The 23,989-nt window shown below is 43.0% G+C and overlaps 1 protein-coding gene and 1 long non-coding RNA gene across 3 annotated transcripts in view; one reads left to right on the top strand and one right to left on the bottom strand.

The window, feature by feature from the left end:
- nrip1b (nuclear receptor interacting protein 1b) overlaps positions 1-20,554 on the top strand; it is a 45,718-nt gene extending 25,164 nt beyond the window's left edge. Inside the window, exons 2-3 of the mRNA XM_086131490.1 lie at positions 14,660-14,839; positions 14,961-20,554. Of these exons, the coding sequence (XP_085987616.1) occupies positions 14,712-14,839; positions 14,961-18,615 (3,783 nt within the window). The 5' untranslated portion in view covers positions 14,660-14,711 and the 3' untranslated portion in view covers positions 18,616-20,554. The remainder of the gene's footprint in view (positions 1-14,659; positions 14,840-14,960) is intronic.
- Positions 204-9,566, bottom strand: LOC147193496 (uncharacterized). 2 transcript variants are annotated; one of them, XR_015103109.1, is made up of 5 exons: positions 9,480-9,566; positions 9,056-9,172; positions 6,789-6,847; positions 3,892-3,957; positions 204-1,749 (listed from the first exon to the last, which is right to left on the bottom strand). It is a non-coding gene; the product is annotated as an uncharacterized LOC147193496 (long non-coding RNA). The 2 variants fall into 2 exon arrangements; XR_015103110.1 differs by lacking the exon at positions 9,056-9,172 and having other exon boundaries at positions 9,480-9,560.
- Positions 20,555-23,989: the final 3,435 nt, after the last annotated feature.

The raw sequence follows: 23,989 nt of genomic DNA, 5'->3' as shown, positions 1-23,989 counted from the left end.
TATATTCAAAAATTCAAAGAATGATTTATTATTGCATATGCACGTTTTGTACACGAATTAGTGTGCGCGCACGGTGAGTAAATGAGGTCCATTGAGAACACTCTGTGAAGTGTCTTGCTGCCAGACTCCTACACCATCTGATATTTTAAATTGTTTACTGTTACATGCATTTGTTCTCGATACGGAATAATCACAGAAGCAAGTTAATTTACTTAAATATAAAAGTTGAATACTTGTGTATATTTATTTTTTTGTTCCACAAAAGACGTTTGAATGTTGTTGAGAAGCACTTCAAAAGGCACACAATGTGTGTGTGTGCGTGCGTGCGCTTGTTTGTGTGCCTGTGCCTATGTTTCTATGATACATTTTTTCATTTAATTTACAGAAATGCTTTTGCAGTTGCAAGCCAAGTTTTTTTTTTTTAATGCAGAGTACATTTTTTCTACTGCTCAGACTCATCGGCCTTGTTCAGACTGTCAGCCAAAATCCGATGTTTAGCCCATCCAAATTGGAAGTGGATGGGCTGTCTCTTTTATAGTTTTTTTCTAACTTGGATCCTCAAAGCATTTCCTGTTTTCACTGTTTCTTTATTTCCCGACTGATGACTCGGCATCAGCCAAAAGTTGGGGTTCACTATATTGCTCAAGGACAGTTCGACATGGTCACAAGGGCCAGGCATCGAACCCCCAACCTCTGGCTTGGTAGACGACCACCGTGCCGCTGAGCCATGCCCCCCCCCTGGATGGCCGTTTTGTAGTCTGAACAAAGCCCATGAAATCTGATTTTTGCAAGGAATGGAAAGCACATTCGAGCAGTCGTTTCGTTAGCCGATTTTGGACCGGAAGCATCTCCGTTTGAACAGCTCCAAACACACAAATCCGATTCAACGTCCATGACGTCACTCTATGCGACGTGAGACCCAATGTGCCAGAGCAGAGCGCGGCAGTCGAAGTGAGCAGCGGTCAAGAATAGAGCACATTGAAGAAATTGAAAACAACAGTCCGTGGACAGAGGAGGAAACGCTTTGCCTTATCGGTCGGTGGGTAGATAGCGCCTGTTGCAACTATATGATGTCGAACATGACACGTGCTGGAGGACGCCTCCATTCTGACATCGTTGCGACAGCAACCTCTCAGATGGGTCAACGACGTAGCCCAGTCTGAACACGGCCACTTTTGAACACTTGCTCAAAATTGTGGACAGTCAGCCCTAAAAATCGGATATAATAAGGAAAGAATTATGATGCAAGGTTACCTGTAAAAGTAAAATCATGTCGTATCAGCTTTCAAAGTCAATCTCCCACCCCCACTAAGGCCCGTCGCGCACCGACTCAACCGAATGAGACTGAACTGCAAACCAAGTCCAGTCGCCGACTTCCTGCCACATACATACCAATGTGCTGCAATGGAAAAACTGTGACCCCTGATGTTATCTAGGGTACTCATTAGGCAGCCCCAGGGCTTCATCCGGCCGCCTATTTGTGGCTCCCGTCCTGTTATAACGCTTTCCAAGATCAGACAAGATTGGGCGTTCTCAGTGTAGTATAGACACAAGCCGCTCTTCACACAGCTCACTGCGCAGACAACCATCAATGTGTTAGGCTGAGGCGCACGATGTTGGAATCTGCCACGTGGTAGGCGTGCCCGAATTGATTTACAGTATTCCCCAACACCCCCCTTTCACTGTGTTCTGGTTGGGTCAGCACATGTTGAACAGGACTTGTCTTCATCCCAACGGTACACAGGCAGCCTGCAGAAAAGGCTCCAAAGTCAGTTATTGTGAAGGAAAATACGTTCATCTCCACATATGTAGGTTGTTTGCAAATGTAATCACTTTATTTTTGTGACTATTTATCCTATCTTTGGGTTCACTTGCATAAGTTTATTTGGATTTTCTTTTCCTCACTCCCAAGTGTGAAGCCCCAATAGTTTCTTCTTTTTTGTCGTTCTCTGTGCTTATGTTCAAAAAGAATAGCGTTCTTATCCCTCTCCTGATATATTTGAGAGTCACGACATGGGTCATGATTTGTTTTTGGGTACAGAGAAGAGATTTTATTTGATATGTTTCAGTATTAAAACATGGCCTCACTGACCTCAATAAATGGACTTTTAACTCATTGAAAAAATGTATTAGTGGACCTTTAGGATTTGCTTTTGAGTATCACCGACATAAATGGTACTGAACTTCACTGTCTTATTCTTGATTGATTCACAAACAACACAGATTGATTGCCAAGGAAGAAGTGGAATGTCCTGGATGCTTTAGCTGAATTGTATTGATACAAGTACAGTTAACGGGTGAGAAATAAAGGAGAGGCCGTATAATTGTGAGGCTTTGTCTCTCTCTCTCTCTCTCTAGATATGTGTGTGTGTGTGTGTGTGTGTGTGTGTGTGTGTATATATACTGTATATATATATATATATATATATATATATATATATATACAGTATATGTGTGTGTAGTAAAAAAGAATTCTATGTTAACTGATATGAAGTATTGTGAAACATTTTTTCGCCATATCACCCTGCCAATTGGGCACATTATTTGTAAAACAGCGGTAATGTAATCTATATATTTACCAGTTTATTTGACTTTTTCAGAGTTGCTTTGACTTCTTATTTAAGGTTAAATATTATGTGTTAAAATTAAAGTAAACCTTTTTTACTCCGGGTCTTTTTTATGAATAGTAAAAAAGGAAAACAAATCAATAATTATCGATTGATCAATATGGAATACTTTTCAGTCTTTTTAAAAAACAGTTCATGTTTATTGGTCTCGTGGTTTGGCTAATTTTCGTGGTCAGTGTTGGCACAGTTGTGACTCTTCTTTTTTTTAATACCAGGTAACAATATTTTTTGTATTCAATGTGGTATGTGTTTAAATGTGTTTGTATTGTTGAAAGAAAAGGGACATTCCTGTCAACTGTGTTGATGCAGCTTGGTGGCGGACTTTTGGCTCTTGTTTGGATCTCACTTCAGACCTGGAAAATCGCATTTGTTGATGTGTTGCAGCGTGGCTTATTTGATTGACTGTTTCATCTGCAACATTGCGACGTAGTTCACTTGTGAATCAAATTTCGAATGGCAGCAAAAATAATTGCTGAGAGTCGTCCACCCATGAAAACTGCCAATAGTTGCAGAACCCGGCGAACTGCAAACCGGCTGCTTTCGTAATGTTGTGAGTTACATGAATATAATGTGTCATATTTGACGGTAGGAATTAAGAAGCGTACATGACAAATATTTGCGTTGTGACGTTATCTGTACGTCACGGTTTAGATCGGGATATCACAATTTATCACAACATGCATACATGATTAACTCTGTCCGCTCATGTTTTTGAATGGGTTGCTCTGAATTTTTCAGAAACGGGAATATTTACCCAAACCCTTTTGTGGAAAATAATCACACCATGACACATTGGCTGTGAGAGTGGAAGTCCATTTGTTTGCTGAACAGCACAGTTTATATATCTTCACAAGGGCCAACCTAAGTATCTGATATAATGTACGGGGATAGCATTTACGCTAGAACAGACAGTGGTCACCATTGAGCCAACAGCAACCACCCTTGGGCTGAACGTGTCTCGTACCAGTCGTACGGTTGCTAAATGTCCTTGTCTAACTGGGCCCGCGTTGAGCATAACTATAATTGTTTCTCCAATAATTCGAATATTGACTGCACGTAAACGTAGTCAATGAGTCATTAAAATAATAATCACAGAGATGGGTACTGCAGTCATGCAGACTTTTAAGAAATTTTTTGATTCGAATCTAATTGAAAACCTTGTCATTGACAAAAAATGTGCACATGAATCTCCAAAATGTTCATTAATATTGCAATGTCTGATTATTCCACAAACATGCTTCTAAAGGCTTTCACATCTACCCACCTTATTCCTGAGACCTCTCGTGCCGAAACGATTACCGGTATGTGCTTGACTTGCGTCGAGAGACTTCTGCAAAAACATTGCGATTTGTTACAGCGGGTTTCGTATCATGGAGTGGTTGATTTGAAATTGTTTTTGTCCTCTTTTCGTCTCCTTTTCGAAGTGTGACTGACTACAACATAGGTGTCAAACAGAAGGCCCGGAGGCCAGATCCAGCCCGCCACATCATTTTATGTGGCCTGCGGAAGCAAATCAAGCATGTCAACTTGCATGACGCTTGCGAAAATCTTGGCCAAAATGTAACATTTTCATATGTAATCAATAGACATATTGGAAGCATTTTCTTGTAACCAAACCCGTCGTTGACAGTAACTTAAACAATCGTGGAATAAACCGTTATTATTGACTTTTTAAAATTTAGTTTCTGTCATAACGGCCCTCCAAGGGAAACGGTAACTAAAATGTGGCCAATGACAAAAATGAGTTTGACACCTCTAGACTTCAAGAGCAATATTTTGAACCGGCACCCCGGACAAGGAAAGAATATTGCTGTGATAAACGCTAGTTTCCAGCGCCTTCCCGGGGATGAGGATCACAGTAAAAATATAGTCTGAAAATCTTTGTTTGAAAAGTTTGTACCCCGCCTGCTGCCTCTTTGTCGTCTGAAAAAACGTCTGCTGTACTCTGCACCCCACAGTACCCCCCTGCCCCAAGATCTTTAATCAGACCCCCTATATCAACCCAGCTGGCATTGAACCATGATAATGCTTTCCTTTGATTAAAGTAAATAAGAACATTTGACTGTGCAATCAATAAGTACAGGCTTGAGCAATGAATTTCTGTAACATAAATCTTCCTGCTGCGTCCATGTGATGAAATCGTATCAGTATCGTTTTTGCTGATTAGTTTCGCCGTTACTCAAAACAGATGTCTGTTTACAGGTGATAGATGATCCAATTATAGGATATTTGTCAGTCATTTGGTATCTGCTCCGAGTTAAGGATTGAAGAGAATCTTAAGAGGCCACTGTAGTTCGGTACATGTTGACCTGACCTTTGTTTTCATGGCCAACCGGAGCAAAGAAAGCCTCACTGAGTGTCTCGCATCTAAATAGCATCCAGCCACGGTTGCAGGATTATCTGTTTCGGCTTGTTGTTACAGGTAATGCTCAACACTTGTTTCCTTTTGTCAAAAGTAATCTGCTTGACTTCAAATGTCATCGCGCTACTGTCTACCCAGGGTACCTTGCTGCCCATTTTGTTGACAGGCCTCAGATAATAGACATACATGTCTAAACTGTAGCTGACCCCCACAACTCCTTCACAGCAAACCAATACACTTGCAGCTGAAAGTGTTCAGCCCTATCTTTCCCTCCTGTGGACAGTAGGTTCTTGCAGTCTCCCTCCTTCACTCCCTCTGTAATGTTCTGTTGTGCGTGTGTGTGTGTGTGTGTGTGTGTGTGACAGCTGCCTAATTGGGCATTCTCCCCTCGTCGTAGCGCCTACCCTCCTCTCTCTCCTCCTGGGCTGGGGCTGCTGACGAATGGCAGCGGATTACAGATGAGGACACTGTGACCTGCCTGACCTTGCTGCACAGCCGCGGGGGAGAAAGAGGCGGATGGGGAGGGGAGGGGGGAGCAGCAGAGCACAAGGGGGTGGGGAAGACGGGGTGCGAGGACTGCAGAGGGGGCGGAGCCAGCGGGGGCGGGCTCTGTGCTCACAGGTGGGGGAGGAGGGGGGATCAGGTCAGCGGAGGACGAGGTCGCACAAAGGTGGGGGTGAGGATGGGAGGGGGTCTGCCAGGTGGCTGGGCTTGGTGGCTAGGTGGGTGGGTGATCAGACAAATGACAAGTGTGACATGACAGGATCGGCCCAGCCTCCTCATCCCTTTCCCTCCCTCTGCCCATGTCAGGATGTCAAGGGCATGCACCCCAAGCACTGCGGCATTTATGTGTGAATGTATTTGCAGCTCCTCTGATCTTCTTCTTAAATGGAAAAAAAAAAATCAGAATGATGTGTTTTAAGCAGCTTCTGCACGACTTTTGGCTTGCCCATACTTTCACCCCGAGCTCCGACACGGACAGTGATAGGGCGAACCGTTCATGTGATGAATTTCAATTTCAGTGTAGATATTCCCATGCCCTCACCCCGTTCTGCGAGACAGCCAAGGTTAGGTTGTGTCCCCTTGTTAAGAGCGATTAATGGCATTCGTTTTATACATAATGAACTATCCCCGCCGATGCGTCGGGAGCTGTTGTCTCACTCTCTAAATCAAACTGGACGCCATCGGTTTACCTCATGCGCAAGTACGTGGTCGTCAATCCACAGTTGTCGATTTCAAATTTTGACTCGCGACATACTGCGGTTCACTGTGCGACATGTCTGATAACCGATGGGCTGCTCACGCTGAGTTCCATTTTGACCGGCTGAGTAAATTTAAATTTAATCTTCCCGTGTGTGTTCTTTTATAACCAGTGAATGCTCGCCTAATATTAGCTTACAAAGTCGACCTTGTGTGTTGCATTTTGCATGTGGGTGTTTCTAGGACCCTGGTGGCGCTCTTGTAGTTTTGTATTTTGACCCGTTGCAGGTGTATGTGTATGTAAAACCATTCACTGCCTAAGTCAAGCTGTGCACACTCTTTTAATCCCATGCCCCAGTGCACGTAGGCTTGATTAGTGGCAGCAGTTATCTGTGCAGAAGACAGCTCGCCCTGCTTTAGCGTTTGGTCAGGTCTGGGGCACGTGGGTGGGGTGGGGGGCAAGTCATGAGAAAGGTGAATGAGGAAAGGGGGGGGGGCACATCGGATGAATAGTGAGAACAAGAGGGGAGGGTGCAAGCCTGATTAGTATTCTAAAGGGGCACTTTTGCCAGTAGAGCAAATTGATTACTGCACTTTACCTGTATCAGCCTCCACTGCTAAGGATGACAAGGTACGGGAGCATGATGTGTGTCTTTACCTGCCAAGCAGAGTAGAATAGGAAATGTTAGCATTTGGCTCATGAAGCATTATTTTTACCTGTCCTCTAAGCACCTTTTGTTGTGATCACCATTGCGTGGTTTTTGGTCTCAGCTTAATCTCCTCTTCATTTAAAAAAAAAAAAATCATCTGACTGCAGTTGGGCGCTGGCCTTGTATGCCACACTGTATGATTTAACACTCAATGACTGTTAAAGGGGAAAACACTCAATACCCGAAGTCCTTGGTGTTTATGTGGATATCCAGTTGAAGGTGTTCGTTGCTGTAAACCTCTGCTTATCCAGCTGTATTGTTGTGTTATGAAAAAGGAAAGACTTGTGACCGACATGGTGATGACCCCAGAGGTTTCTTCCTAACGAATTGATAGTTATATATAAAAAAAAAAAAAAAAGATGTATCATAAAAGACATTTTGTCAAACGCAAATGACTAGCCGAGAACCCTCCAGTAGATAATGTGGATTATTATTTGGTGTAATGTTCCACTGGTATTTTTTCTTTTTTTTTAACTCATAATTTTCTCCCACAACAATAACAATGGAGCTGTGGTTGACTAGCTGCTTTGATTCTTTCTCAGCACTGTCAAGTCTAATTCCTGGTGAATGTGATTCTATAGTTCTTGGTCAAAGGCACCAGAAATCCAGAGTCTTCCATCGTTCCATATTTAAATAATAGGAGCAATACAAATATGAAATATAAATTCTCATCTGCTCTCCTTTCAGTGGCTATTCTCAAGCGTGTTTGCTAAATTGGTCTCCATCCAGCACTGAAGGTTACAAAGAGGATATCCTGTATTTTGACTTTCTGGCAGATTGTAGTCAAACCTGTTCATGTCTCCTTGCTGCAAACTGTACCACATTCTAAACTATATAAATCATTCGCTGGCCTGGAATGTAGATCACTGATTCTGAATTCGACGTAATTTTATCATTTAATCTGTTGTCCTTTCTCGTAAATTACATTGTCTAATATTTCATATAGGGCTAAGAGGAACAACTGATCAGGGGTTACCCCTTTATTGCTGTGACAAAGTAAAGGGCGAACTCAATTTCTGCATCGGATGAATTTACTTATTTTGCCCCAAATAGGAAATATTGGACATTGAGTTGTGTTTAGTCTGAAGGGCGTCTCCATGATAAACTCTTACGTAATCAAGTTGCCTTGTCCAAGGTTAATGATTGGCAAACACATTTTGTGTCATTATACTCAAAATCACTATGTTTACTCATGAAAATGGCTAGTTTAGATTGCTTAAAGGTCAACTGTGAGGTCACAAGTAATGAAACAAAATACATTAATTGAAGGATGAGAAATTTTATAAAATTTCCCGAAATGAGATCCTGACGAGTGTCAAACCCAGAAGTGTGACATCACTTTAAGACAACAATAGCAGGGCTCACTATGGAAAGTATACAAAGACAGTCAGAAATTGATTTGGAAAGTGACGTTTCAAATTTACCTTTACATTATATCGGCAGCATTGTTAGTTGTTAACCATTACAGAGGATGCCAACCATGCATTCATATAGTTTGAATGTTTTCGTACTGGATTACATCCATGTACAATTATAATACTTTGAATTGAATCTTTTCAGAAACAACTGCGTTATTCATTGATTAGCTTAATGGGGCAATCAACAATGGCTGACTGGTGATTCTGTAAGTGACGTCACTCGCCGGAGATTGCCGAACAAAGGCATTTTCTTTGCTAAGCGCATTGCTATGGGTCTTAACTATGAACCTCGGTGGGTTGTGTTTAAAAAAAAGTCTTCTACATGTCTTTAACTCATTCACTCCCAAAGGTGTTTTTAAACATCTTTTCAGACTAGGTCCAGAATTGGCTGGTACTGAATGAGTTAAAGAACAACATTGCAAATTAAACCCAGAATCTGAGACCTGTACAGTATGTAACACTCGTATTTCATCACCAAGCTGCAAACTTGCATTTAAATGTAGTTATTCCATTAGTTAATAATTTAGATGCTGTTCCAGTGTCCGAAGAAATAGGGTATTCTTTCCTTGGTTTCAAAAGCTACTGGTGTGTGAGTACTGGGTCGGGCATCGGGATCAGACGCAGCACTAATCTGATTGAAGTCTCCTGTTCATTGGCTTGGGTTCAGCTCCGCTTTGCCAGCTGGACTGTCGCCGCTTGATACTTTATTGTTAAAGGTTACCAGTAATTGTTACATACCTGATTGGGTTAAATGTATCCATTTGAATTAATTTTCTTTAACCGGGATCGACGGTGTAGGACTTGTCTCTCTTGTGAAACTTGAACACATTTTTTGAGGGAATCATTTTACCAAACCTGTGTAGGAAACAGATACATACTCTATCATCACACGGAACAAAATCACTGAGTTTTTTTTTTTAAAGGCAAATTTGTCAAAATATGTCCTCTGTCTTTTTTTCCCCTGTCTTTTAGACCTCTGTTGCCTAAGATACTCACTCCTTCGGCGCATCCCAAATTACTCAAGGAAAAAGGGGGAGGAAAAGAAGCAATACTCATAAAGACGGACATCTTGCTGACTCATGGCAAAAGGCCTCTTAAGGGCTGATGCCAAGGATATTATGAAAATGATTCATTAAAGGCCAAGGATTTTAGCTGGTTTTACCTTGCTCTCAGGGCAGCCTGGCAGTGGGACATTTGATCTCAATTGCAAAGTGGCCCATTTCCCTCCGACATCACTGCTGCAGTCTGCATCAAAATGCTTCGCTCTGCCTTTAGGTGTGCTGGCTTTGGGGAAAGCGGCTCTTCTTATTTCTAGCTACGGTGTTTCCAAATGGAAAATTTGGGTTGGATCAGAAGGGAAATGAGCACCATTTTGGAAAGACGATGTAAGTAAAAGATAACCTCGGAGTCCAATTGGAATAAATCGCGTCGCGATTGATGGCTGCCACGGCTCATTAAGAAAGAATGTGTGCGTGTGTTTAATTGATGCACTAATTTGCAGCCACTCAGGAAATGGCCCTTGGGTGGGTCTTGCAAATGGCACACAAATATTTACTATAGATGCAAATGTTTTTGTAAGCATATCGTTCCAAACCCGTCAAGAGAAGCGGAGAGGTATTGCGGGGGGGTTATATATCACAACTTACTGGGTCCCATTCAGATGACTCATTTGTATGCATCAATTGCCAAATCCTTACCCTCAAACTTAGTACATTTCATACCGAGCAGTTCAGAGGAAGTAAAAAAAAATTACTTTACAAACTTACCTTAAGGGCGGCCCGGTGATCCAGTGGTTGGGGCATCGACCTCGCAGTGCAGAGGACGTGGGTTCGATCCCGGCTCAGGCCTCCCTGTGTGGAGTTTGCATGTTCTTCCTGGGCCTGCGTGGGTTTTTTCCGGGTACTCCGTTTTCCTCCCACATTCCAAAAACAGGCATGGCAGGCTGACTCTAAATTGTCCCTTGGTGTGAGTGTGAGCGCGGATGGTTGTTCGTCTGTGTGTGCCCTGCGATTGGCTGGCAACCGATTCAGGGTGTCCCCCGCCTACTGCCCGAAGACGGCTGGGATAGGCTCCAGCACGCCCCGCGAACCTTGTGAGGATGACTTTTATGATACTAATTTATGTGGGGTTCAGTCATTGGTTTCTGTGTCCACAAAATGTATATGTGTTCGGTCATCTAATTTATCATTTGATATCATGCTGCATGTGTTTGCTGTGCGCTGAGAGAGTGGGAGCAGTGCGCAATCGCTCACGCGCGCAGCTAAGAGCGAACATCGCTCAGAAGCAGGGATATGCAATATTGGAAAAACATGGCGATGCGAAATGGGTGTTGATATCAAATCGATGTTATTGCGATATTTACCATCTCCCTAAAAACTGAAATTTTTAATCATCCAATGAAAAAAAAAATTTTTTTCATGTGGCAAAATAAGCAGGCTCAATTTATTCATAGTATATGGTAATATCCATCTATCCGTTCTCCGAAACCACTTAATACTCACGAAGCTTGCATGCACGCTGGAACTCCTCCACTCGGTACTGTTCTCCTATTGAATGGTGACATGCTTGTAAGGTTGTATCTGATTGGTCAAAGCAAATAAATACAACACACAATTTGATATGACAGCATTCATTTATCTCACGGCCCGATCAAAAGCGCTCTAGTTTTCATTGCATGGCCATGCATTTACCTGTGGTTGAATTTCTGTGCTGTTTTGCCCTGATTGACCTTTGTAACGCTCCACTCTTTGAAGAACTGCATTTGGTCAAGCAGCTTCTGTTTTGCCTTATTTAATCATGCCATGCCATATTGAATTTGCAAACAGCGGTCACACTGCATGTGTAAGTTGGCTACGTTGTTGTGTGTGCAGCAGGGATGGGTGGCAGATTACATGATATATTGGTGTTCAGGCATCGCCTCTCCTTTTAAAATTCCTTTAACCTTGACTTCCCTGAACAACAGGGAGAACACATCTGCCAGGCTGGTGTCAGACATTAGTACACACTGCTCGGGCAGCATTGTCACTTTTTATTAACGCCGAGAGCTTTTTGTATGGACACCAGCTGTTGTATGAAGTGCAAAAGCCTTCGTCACATAAATGACCTTGACTTTAAAGACTTTACTTCAGCTTCCCCCCCTTATAAATTCCTATGTTTGGTCTCATACATTTTCAACGGATTATTGTTCATGACAAAGAAGGTCATTGAGGAACTTTTATTTTGAGATAAAAGGGCAGGCTGCATAGGCAAGTATGTTCATGTGGAGGTCACGCGCAGGGGGGGAGTGAAGGTCACATTCTTAGATCTGTAATCTGTGCCGTCCGTGTCAAATTTTCATGAGGGTGTCTCGTGTTTGGAAGCAGCCAAAGGTTCTCTGACCTTTACTGTTCAACAGCTCTTGTATCAGAAGAGAGGAAAGAAAATTAGTTGAGTTGGTGAATCTTTTAGCCCTGCCCATCACCGTGCTTGTCCTGTCACATTTATGTGGCAGAGAGTAGGCATAAAAAAAACAAAAAATCGAAGTGTGCCTTTTCTATCATTGGTTGACACTTTCAAGGATAATGTATAATCACCCTTGAACTGTAGAGCATTTGTTGGCGCTATGGTGTCCCATGGTCGGGGGAAAAGATGGAAGTCAGGTGCCACGACCAAAGGGGTGACATGTTAACGGATGTGGAAGGTCATTTTCAATGTATACACCAGGGGAGATCATATAATTCTAACACACGCATCACACAGAATGAGAGAGTAAATGGAGAGGCAATATGCTTTAGACGCCGAGTCCAGTGTATGTATGACAACTGAGCGTTGTCACTGAAGAACTTTTTTTTTTCATGGCCCAGCTTTAGGCTCTCTGACTCTCAAGACCCCAAAGGTCCCAACTTTTATTTATACATTATGAGCAACACTGGATCCAGTAGCGAGCTCAGTGTTCCTGTTCTACTGTATCTTATTGCATTTAAAGTCGCCTAGGAACAAATCCAGACAAGGGCAACCGCAGTTGGCAAGATCACAGTATTTCCCCCCTGTTGAAATAAGACAATGAGTCATGATATTCAAACTCCCTTCCATCTAAGTTGAAAAGACATGTGCGTACAGGTTTGCTGAAGACCTCAAAGGGTTGGTTTCGGAGGCATTCTATTAAAATTGTGTTAAACTCGCTGGCAGGAAAATAGCCTTAATCCTGTGTATCTAAGCAGCATGACAGCAGACGTCAGATGGCCCAGTATGACCAGGTTGGCGTTTGTCGTCGTCAGATTTAGGTCGACAGCTTAAAGATGGCCTTTATCAGCAATTGATGCCAGCGGCTCAGTCTTATTTATTTACTTTTTGTTCTTTATATATTACACATTGCACCATTGATTATGGGTATTTGTTTCAATGAGGTCTAAAAATGGCTAACCAGATTGTTTTGTTAGTGCTACTCAGACTCATTTGCTCCCAATTGCAATCCAAATTCTAATCCCAGCTCATTTTCAAGGTGGAGTTAAAAGGACAACTTTGTTAACCTTTACTGTCATGACAACCCGTGTTTGCTGGGGTGGATTTCAACCTGATGAAAAAGTCACCACGTTATTGTTTTGACCCTTGCACGAATTCTCTGTTAAGTATTTAGACTGGCAACTGCATGCGTTGCCATAACCTTTGGTCATGAACACGGACCGCTGTCCGGTCATGTGACCAACTATGTTGGTCCACTCAGCAGGCACCTAAGGTGAGGACAGCTGAAGTGAGGTGGAAACTCTGTATTAATTAACCTTTATGGGAAAGTGGCCATGACTGTTGGAGGTGTTCTGTATCCATGGAAACCATGCCGAGGGAGGTTCAGTGATGAGTTCTCCCAGGGCTGTGCAACTGACACCGTCGTAGTAACTGGCACATTGCACATCCAGTGTCACAGACGCTGTTCGACTAACAGTGGTGTGGTGTCACGGACACAAATAATCCACCTTGAACCTTCGGTGTCCACAAGTATCACATAATGTCAGTTTATGTTTCGCTATATATATCACATATTGGGGTTTATATCAGTAAACCCCAATATGTGATTACAGATAAATACAGGCTCTTGCCCGCAACATTCTGTGGTGCTGGAGTATCGATATGTGCATTTCATCGTTTTTACCAAAATTGTAACTTTAATTGTAGAGTCATAGGAAGTACCCTGATACAGGTACTAAAATGATACCACAGCAACATCACACACACTTAGAGTATATTTACTGGAACATACAGTGTAGCTCAAGTGTAGGCGCTTTATATACCTAGAGGGGGGCCACACTTTTTCATCAGTTCTACTGGTGGGGCATATTGAACCACACACTTTGTAACCAGATGTATGGCAGAACTGCTATCTTAAATATGCACAAAATACAATATATTTCATTTTTGATCATACCTTTTCAATGCATGTCCACCAAAACTTACATTATAGGGTTTTTTTTGTTTTTGTTTTTAGCATTAAGCTGGCAGACTTTTGTATGAGAAAATGATGTGATTTGAGGTGACATTTTGTTGTTTTAATACATTGTACAATGTTTAATTCTTTTTATTTTAGCTATGAGTTGCAATATACTATACACATTTTTTGAAGTGCTGCGCAGAAGCACTAGGACTAAAAATAATGTTGTAATCGTTTTTGACAGTGAGGTATCTCTGTAATCTTCCAGTACTTGGATACTGTGCAATCTTAGTCCTTATACACATATGTATCTGTGTGTGTGTGTGTGTGTGTGTGTGTGTATATATATATATATATATATATATATATATAAATACAGTATATATATGAACATAATGCAAGTGGGTGAGCGAGCGGATGGATCCCGCTTTGTGTAGACCGAGGGTTGCATCTTGTGAGATGCTGCTCATGTACCGAAGGAGCAGGAGGTGGTGTGGGGGAGTAATCCACTGAAATGACAAGCTAGCTGCATGAAAAAAATATTCACAGCTCTCACAGGGCACTTCTATTTTTTCTTGGGGAAAAAAAATCGCTCAGAGGGGCTTATGTGTCAAGACCTGTTTTCAGGGTAGCAGACTTGAATTTTCAATTTGGATCCAATCAGAACTAATCTACATTTATCATCCACTGGGTAACTGTGGCGTTGGGGCACTCCTTTAAATAGGAAGGGAATGTTTCCTCCACCTTCACAGAACTAATCTACATTTATCATCCATTGGGTAACTGGTGTCGGCGATGGCGGCGGTGGGGCAGTCAGTCAGAAATGTTGCTAAGTAACAACGGTGGCAGGCAAGGTGGTGAAATGAATGTGATGTAGCGGAGTGCCAATTCCAGCCTTTAATCGCTTCCTCCTTTTCTTTGTCTCTCTCCATCTCTTTTAGGTCCCCCACGTGAGATGTGCAAAGATTTACCACTGACAACCAGGGCCATGGAATGCGAAGACATCTTTTCAGCAATATTCCTCTCACTGCTCATGTTCTTCATCGAAACATAGAGGAAGACATTCTGACAACCTACGGTGTTAAAGGCCTACAGCATTGCCTGGATTTTCTTGAAACATGGTTGGTGTTTCTCCCCAGTGTTGACTTGTGTCCACCAGAGAGTGGTCACATTTTTTTTGGTACTTGAGAAGTACATGGCACTGTCGACCTGATGATTTAGTTGACATTTCTTTCCTTGTAGCGCTGCTGAACCATACAAGGGGATCCTAGTATTGAACATGACTCATGGGGAGGAGCCTGGCCCTGAGACACACAAGGATTCAGCTGTTTTAACTTATCTGGAAGGTTTACTGATGCATCCAGTGGTGGCCGGGCCTGGGGCCACAGCAAGCAGGAGGTCTGAGGCTGCCCACAGCAACCAAGATCAGGGAGACAAGGTGGGCGGTCCATTTCAGCTACCTACTCATGGCCCCACAGTTCCAAAGGCTGGAAACAGTGGACCGACCATGGGTGCTTCACAGCACTTGAAGAAGGCCCGCCTCTTGCGCTCCGGGGCCTGGAATGATCCAGGGAACCAGTGTTTGAGTTCGCCACCGGTCCATCTTAATGGACAAGCGGGAGGCCTGCAAAATGGGTCACAGGAGGATTCTCCTCATGGCGGGGAGAGTACTCTTTTGGCTTCCCTGCTTCAGTCCTTCAGCTCACGACTTCAGAATGTGGCAATGTCTCAGCACTCAAGCAAGCCTCCGAGTGAGTGTTCCTCTCCTTCCACTGCGCCACCTGCAGATAAAGAGCCACTGCCTGTGTATGGGACAGCCTCAAGCCGCTTGAAGGGCTTAATGAGAAAGAGCAAACTTCAAAACCACAGCAACACCCCTTACAGTCGTCGGGGACACAGTCATGACAGACCACCAGAATCACCCCGGGCAGCACACAGCGCCACACCCCCTTCGGCCACTACAGCTTCTGAATCAGTATCCTGTGCAGACCGATTGAAAGCTGTCGCCAACATGGTGAAAATACGTTCCAGTCCAGCACCTTCACCCAAGCCCAGTGTTGCCTGCAGTCAGTTAGCCCTACTGTTGTCCAGTGAAGCTCATCTCCAGCAATACTCCAGAGAGCATGCTCTCAAAGCCCAGCTCTCGGGAAGGTCTGCCAGTGAAAGACTTGCCGCCATGGCAAACCAGCAACATGGCCTTGAGAAAAAGCCTCAGAGTGTGGGCGGGACTTTGCAAGAGACTCCAGACACATTAAGTTGTTTAACAACCCAAAATGGAGTGACAACGACAAACACACGAACAGCAACACTCCCTCGGTTGGCCTTGTCCAGTCCACAGAGCCCCCCTTTGCTGTGTGGGCACACCCATAGTTCCTCACCCACTCCTCCGCATACTCCGAGCCACTTTCACAGCCAATCCTCTCGGGAAAAGCGAGGCTTTGACTCACGACCAACTCGCCCCCCTCAAACATGCAGCAGTTTGCTGTTGCTGCTGCTCAACAACCACAACAACCAGAGGAAACTGACAAAAAACGGACACCTGGAGGATAGCTGTAGTGTTCTACCACCAAGCGCCTCATCTTCAGTCACATCGGATAGTGAATGTTCCACCCATGAGAAAAGCCTGACCAAGGACAGCAGTGATGCAGAGACTTCCTACTCGAGCTGCTCGCCAATGGATCTCTCGATGAGAAACTGGGCCAAAAAACAAGATACAGGGCCAAAACCTTCCACCCCGTGTTCCTCTTCTGCCCCATTCTCCCCCTTTACACACATTGTATCCAATTTCACCACGACTGTTTCCTCCAGTGCAACAATATTAACTTGTCATTCTTCTGCTCCACACACTAATGCAGTCTATTCACCGCTGCCCGCTGTTGTCTCTTCTGCCTCCACATCTATTTCTTCATATTCCTCCTCCTCTGCCTCAACCTCCTCCTTGGACAAACTCACAGAATCTATATTAAAAAAGTGGAAGCCTGAGCCATCAGGCGCAAACATGGCGAAGAGCAAAGAGCATGAAAGTAGCCCAGACCTAAAGTCCCAATCTAATGTAACACTAATGCAACTTCTGCTCGAGCGCAGAAATAACGATATAGTAACTAAGCACACAGATGAGGATTTGCCACTTGATATAACTATGGCTACCATGTCTCGAAGTCAACCTAACCTTGTGTCCTGGGATGAGCCCAGGACGAAAAGCCCAATAGATAAGCCTGGAGCCCCAAATCAGCCTACGTGCTCCCTTAGTAGAGACCCATGCGGTACATTGTCCCCACACCCTCCCTCTCCCCAGGTCCAGTCAAGCCCATTGGATTTGTGCAAGTCGAAAGGCTTCCCTGCTGGGAAGGCTTCAGAGCCCGCCTTCAGTGCCAGTAAACTGTTACAAAATCTGGCTCAATCTGGAATAGCTTCATCCTCCCCACCAATCCTATCTGGCAAAGGATTGAGTCAGGAGCTTGATAACAGCAGGCCCTTATCCTTATTGGAAAGACTCAATGCTCCAATCAACAGGAGTACCACCTCCACCCCGCTCTCTGACATGCCTGCGGGAGGTGGCACTCCTTTAAATACGAAAGAAACGTTTCCTCCACCTTCACAGATCGAGAATCTTTTGGAGAGGCGCACAGTGTTGCAGCTTCTTCTAGGGGCGGGCTCAACTGCAGCTTCTGTCAGCCGCAAAGAAAGGCCTGAAGGGAGCGGCAGGAGGAGTGCAGAGTTGGAAGGGGGAAGTTATGAGAGGAGCCCCAGTGTTTCAAACATCTTTGAATGCGCTGACGTGTCCGCTGTTGATGTTAGAGTCAAAACGGAGGAAGGAGTGGGGCCATCCGCCGCCATTTCTGAAGACATAATCAACAGAAAGAGGTGGATCAACTTTGAAAAACCTTGCCCCCTGTCAGATACGGACTTAAAAACAGAACATCGACCGGCTGAGGTTATCGCAAAATACGGTCTGCTTAGTCAGCTGCTTAAACATCAGACAGCGACGTACTATACGAGTGCTGTTTCACAGACTGAGTCGCAAACCAGACAGGTGAAAGGGGAAAAGAGAGAGTACCCAAGCCCCAGTCCGAAGAAGAGACGCTTTTGTTCTGATCAAACGGAAACTTTGGACAATACCAAGTCGCCAAGAGCATTTCAGAGGGGTGACACAAACATTTTTACCACTCTGGGTGCTCAGGTGACGCCCGACAAGCAGAAGCATCTGAAAGACGAGGAGTTTTTAGCCAGGAGCCCACAGAGAGAAACTTGTACCAGAGAGAGTCGGGGATTTAATGTGCTCAAACAGCTGCTGCTCTCTGACAACTGCCTGAAAGAGTTGCCTCAGCAGCACCGTGGGTCGTCCAGCCCTTCCATCCTGCAGGCCAACGGCAAGGCTAACGGTAACATCCTCAGTCAACCTGCCCCTCACCACAGCTTCCTGCACCTGCCCAGCTGGCACCCTCACGGTCCGCTCAACTCAGGGCTTTCGAGTCACGTCAGAACACTGCCCACCCCTCCTGCAAGCGATAGCCTTATTCGCAGTACCCGCGGTCATCATCCGGCACCATGGCAAGGTACACACAAAAGAGACCCGCCGAATCTTGTCAAACAGGAGCCAGAGAGCCCCGTTCAATGGAATAGTCAGGAGAGCGATGCGGGCTGTGACTCAAACCCGGAATCTCCTCGGCTGTCACGTTCCAACCCTATCTTGTATTACATGTTGCAAAAGGGCAGCGTTCAACTAAGAAAGGAGGTAAAGAATCAGGCTGAAGCGCCGCAGTCCGTTGTGAAAATTAAAGAAGAGCCAATCAGTGACATGCATGCCTATGAACAAAGCTCCAGCCCACAATCAGCAACCAACCACAATGACAAGCACAGCCAGGACAACCAGAGGCTGAGTCAGTCATCTGAATAGAAGTTGGATTATCAAATATAACATGAGTCTTTTTTTGTGTGTGTGTGTGTGTGTGTGTGTGTGTGTGTGTGTGTGTGTGTGTGTGTTTCTTTTCAACTGCTTGCCAAATTAGTTGTGAGAGAGACACAAATGACAATGAAGGAAAAAAAACACGCTAGTTCAAATTGCACACTTTAAATCGTTCAGTATGACAAACAAGATCTATATTTGGCTAAATATACAACTGAAGCAACCAAAATTAATAAAATAACTCACCACTGATGTTCAGGCCCTTTCTATTTTTATTTTTTTCTATTTTCTTCGCCCCCTTCCATTACCTTGTAGTTCGCTACAATTTTTAAGTTATGCTTCGTATTTTATAGTAAAACAAATACTGAATTCATTTGATTCTTTAACATATCGCCTTGCAATGTCTCGATTATTTCCTTCCATTTAAAAAAAAAAATGATGGTTCCAAAAAATGGTAGCACTCAGTTCAGTTGTATTTATTTTCTCCTTCCCAGCAGTTTGAGCTAAACCAATATTCACACTGTAGCTGATCCAGCCTTGTTGAACGTTAACTCAAGGCTCAAAGTGTATTATAATTGACTGTGGGATTTTGCCGACAGACATTTTTGTGCTTTTTTAAATTTTTTTCAACTTTTTCGACAGTGCAAATTCAGGGACGTGTGTTAGCGGATTGTGTAATTTTTAGTAAACTGGCACCACGGCGCATGTGTGGGTTTTCTGCAATATCTGAAAAGCGAAGCTTGCCACCGCATTTGAGACACGCACCATTTCTATTTGTGCACAAAGTTTGAATATGAAGCACATTGGCTTTTCCTCCTAGTTTCTTCTCAAGGAGCACCCAGAGTTTGCACTATTGAAGCCAAATCCTTGTCCTTTACAGAATAATTAAATGGCATGTGATTAAAAAAAAAGTCAGTATTGTTATCTGTCGAGAATTTGACAGTTCGTGATTTCCCCCCTCCATTTCTTGACTGTTGTGCGTTTCCGTGGTCGTCTCTTGATTCATAAAAATGTCCAAAAGAATTGCATGATAATGAAGAGAAGACCACAGGTTGTTTTCAAATCATTGACCTATCCCCTTGATTCCTTTCATTTGTCATTTGACACGCCAGCTTTCTCCACGTTGTCGCGTGATTTTTTTTTTGTGGAAACATTCATACTGTTATGTCTCTTCCGTTCTTGATACGATTTCACAACGGTTCAATGTATTTGTGTAAATAGTACTTTCGGGATGAAAGATGACTATTTTGTAATGTTTAAGCAAAGATATTACCCTAGTTTTTATTGCTCTGATATGTAAATATGAATTATATGCGTACCGGTGTACATACAAAGGAAGAGGATGTTATGCCCTTTTCTTTCCCTTTTGATTTTTTTTTGGGGGGGTGGGGGGCTGTATGGATTGTTCTTTGCATGTGTCTATGTGGTAAATGATAATCTATTCTGCGCTGTGTTGTGTAATAATGTATGACTCTCCTCACTGCTGCCTGTTGCATGCAGACGCATGGGAACTACCTGTGTATCCCCATTGGTGATGGGGGGAAATGTTAAGTCTTAAAAATAGGTCTCTTATTATTATTTTTTTTAATCACCGAGAGTTTCTTTGAGAAGATGCGGTCTTTAAATAACCACAGACTGTTCAACAAAGTCGAAGAAAAAAAATATGTGAAGAATATAAACGTGCATTGAATATTTTTGTCATTTTTCTTTTCTTTTTTTCTGTTACTGGTTAACAAAGCTCTGTGGAAGGGCTTTTGTGAAGAATTGACGTACAATCATCGATTTGCATTGTGCATCACAGAATTTGTAAAAAAGGTTGGTTCATTTTTTTTTCATGTGAAGACCTGAAACCTTTTTTTTATGTTTTCATTTTTGGGTGTTCATTTGCACTGATATCTCTGAAAATAAAGTTCTAAAATGCATGACCTTAGTTGAATGTCTTCCACTTTTTCTACTTTGCCTTTTAGAAACTGCCTTGTTTCAAGTTCAAGGGTGTCTTCTTTAGGGAGAGGCATAAGTGATTAACTGAACATTAAAAATTTGATTGTCAATGGTGTGATTGTTGCTTAGTCATGTTTTGAAACTAGCAAGACTTGGCTGCAAATGTGGCATGCTGTTCATTCACGGTCTGCTAGCTCGCATCAACTAAGCCCCAACCCCGGGTTCGATGCAATGCTGGTATTGAAACAGGAATTAATATTCTATTTGGAATGTATATTTGAAAGCATTGATAAAATGTCGGGTAACCTTGGAGCAATTGAAGACTAAACGAGCCATTACCAAGTGTGAATGTTTGTCTACTCCGTGTGCCTATGATTGGATGGCGATCAGTCCAGGGTATAAATCTTCCCGTCTAGTTGGAAAATGCACATGAGTGTGGAAAAAGCCCATCATAGCTCTCAAATGGTCGTACGTCCCAATGAGAAAGGAGGAAAAAAAATACGTAGATGGTGCAAACGCAAACGAGCTGTGATAAATGGAGGATTTCAGAATGCGCCTTGTTCACTTTAGCTGACAAAAGCTAACACCCGTGGAGGCAAATGTTACATTTTGTAAACAATTGACCTCCGGCATTTCCACGTTGGCACAGTTTTCACCACCCACGGGCATGCTCAGTCTCTTCCAATTAGTTGTTTTCTGTCCACTATTCATAAACACGATTTATAGTAACTACAGTGATCCCTCGCTATTTCGCGGTTCGTTTATCGCGGCTTTGGTGCATCGCGGATTTTTTCAAACATTAATTTTTTTTTTTTTTTAAGTCAGCAAAAATCTGTGTCAAAGTGTTGTTTACTATGCGTGCTAATGTGTGTGCACTCTGCTCAAGCGAGGAAGGTCCACGTGGGGCACGTGTGTGCTCGCCCAGCATGGGAGAGCAGGTGAGTGTATGTGTGTTGCTGAGAGAAGGAGAGAGCGAGAGAGAGAGAGAGAGAGACTTATAAGAACAAAAGCAGGTCTCTCCATCCTTAATTGTCTAAACAACCTTAATTGACTAATCATACACGTCTGCTGCATGCCAGCGGGACCGCCGGCCTGTGTGTGTGTGTGTGTGAGTGCGCTCTGCTCAAGCGCAAAGGGCCACGTGGGGCAATTTATATATATATATATATATATACACATACACACATATACATGTATATATATATATATATATATATATATATATATATGTTAATTGGTCACTACGTCGCGGATCTTCGTTTATCGCGGGTGGTTTTGGTCCCCATTAACCGTGATAAAGAAGGGAATACTGTAGTTGTTTTCTGTCCACTGTTCATAAACACGATTTATAGTAACTGTGTCCTTATTAGGTGAGCTACAGCCGAGCTCAGCTAACTCTGATTCACACATTCACAATGTTAAGCCTTTAAAGAACCTAAAATGGATGTGTTTGAAATGTGGGAGTTCTCCAGAGATAACCCCATGTAAGTCTGGGTGAAACTTCAATAATTAGTAAACGATGCACAAAACTGTACAGTGTAAAGCCTACAAAAATGTTTCGGTCTTCATAATTGACAACTTTTCGCTTTACTCTTTGTGTTGTTTTAGAAATAGGCAAGATTTGCAGATGCTGTCATCTGAAAGGTTTTTGTCACTGTAGCACAGGGATGTCCATAAACGTTTGCTCCTGAGTGCCACAATCAGAAAAATGGAGGGAAGAGGCCATGTCACCTTGTTGGTGAAACGTGCAGTAAAACATTTAAAGAAAAGTTTGGTGGAACCATGATTAGAATTTGGCATGATATATCGTACCAATTAATCTGTGTATTTTTACATGTTAACTTTTTAGAACTGATTATTAAAGTGTAATTTGAATCACGATCTTGTAGCAGGGGCGATTGCAGGATATGCAAGGTAAATGCTATAATTTTGTACATTTGAACAGTTTTCTTCTCATACTTAGGAAAGAGAAGCAAAACACTTTTTGATCAATCAGTTGGCTTGTCAATCGCACCTTGGATTCAATATTAACATACGCACAAGACGTAACGGCGAGCCTCTCCCATTCCAATTCAAACAACACAAAGTGGTACCAACATGTCCTAGCTCAGGGGGAAAAAAAATGTCAGCGACCTAACAAGAAACACTTGAGCTACAATTAAATTCAATGTTGATAAAAACCTTGTCCTTTTTTTGTGGCAGGCCGAAACCAAACTGATGTAAGAACATAGGTCCATGTTATGTTAATATGCTTCTCTAGCTTGTTTTAAAATAACACATTAAAAACATTTAAGTCAATTACATTTTAGAGGGGCTGGAATTCATTTTCGTGGTACTTGAGCAGCCCCCCATAATGGGCTCCAAACGCCCACGCCTTGTAACATAAAATTAGAAAACAAAGTTTAAGCTTTTCATTTTATGTGGCCTTACATTTACAAAAAAAAAAAATCTACAAATAGTTTGTTGCATACACATGTTGTAAAGTCATTATTTAAATGTGCGGTGGGCCACAAACGGCCCCCGGCTCGTACTTTGGATATGATGCACCTTGCATGTCAATGTGACTCAGGCGTCCACAATTAAGATTATTACCTCAAAGGATATCTTAAATCAAGCAGCAACTGTGACACCAAAAGCCGTGTGTCTTCATTCAAGTAAAGTGAGAGGATGTCCTGTATTCGCTCCCAAAACAACCGACTCCTGAATTGGCTGCTGCCCGCTAGCACTGAATGTTAACAAAGGCAGGAAAGACACTGGAGGGAGGGAGGACACGTGGAGGTCACCACGTCTACGATGAAAGCCCAAGGATCTGCCGCACAAAACCGCTTTTACTTCTTGCCCAAAATAAACATAATTGTGAAGTAAATGTGTGATTAATTGTTTTGGGTTGTGGAGATGGTCATAAATGCTGTGCTAGGATACTTGACAAAGCGTATTTCACACGAGACCGTTTCACGGTGGTGTTCAAGCTATTTGGTTTGAATATATCCAAAGAGGAAAAAAAAAAGGCTTGTCTGTAGTGCACTTCTGGGACAAAAAAAAATCCCAGCACTGTTCCCTTCAGCCTTGACTTCCTTTTTTTTTTTTCTTAAAATGTAATCCTCCCCATGACTGACTGCACTCTTTAAACTCCCAGTCACCCTTCTCCTCTGTGAACTTCTCCATTTCAAGATTCTTATCAAGCCTGAACCACCAGTAACCTCTTGATTTCCTCTAATTGCTGAAGCGGCGGCAAACATAAAGGAGGGAGTCACAAGTTTAACCCGAGGTCAATGTGTAAAACTTGACAATTGACTGTTTGTCTGTGTGCACTCTTGCCTCGGTTCCCTGACCTCAGTTTGTGGCCAAAAGACCAGCACACAGCATGTGCATATGTAGATTCCACCCCTCTCACACACACACACACACACACACACACGTGTAC

Source organism: Hippocampus guttulatus, chromosome 15 (assembly GCF_054856545.1).
Source record: "Hippocampus guttulatus isolate MCC_2025c chromosome 15, RoL_Hgut_1.0, whole genome shotgun sequence".
In the NCBI taxonomy this organism is placed as follows: Eukaryota; Metazoa; Chordata; class Actinopteri; order Syngnathiformes; family Syngnathidae; genus Hippocampus; species Hippocampus guttulatus.
The sequence above is the reverse complement of the archived record's forward strand: the minus strand, read 5'-3'. Positions and strand labels throughout refer to the sequence as shown.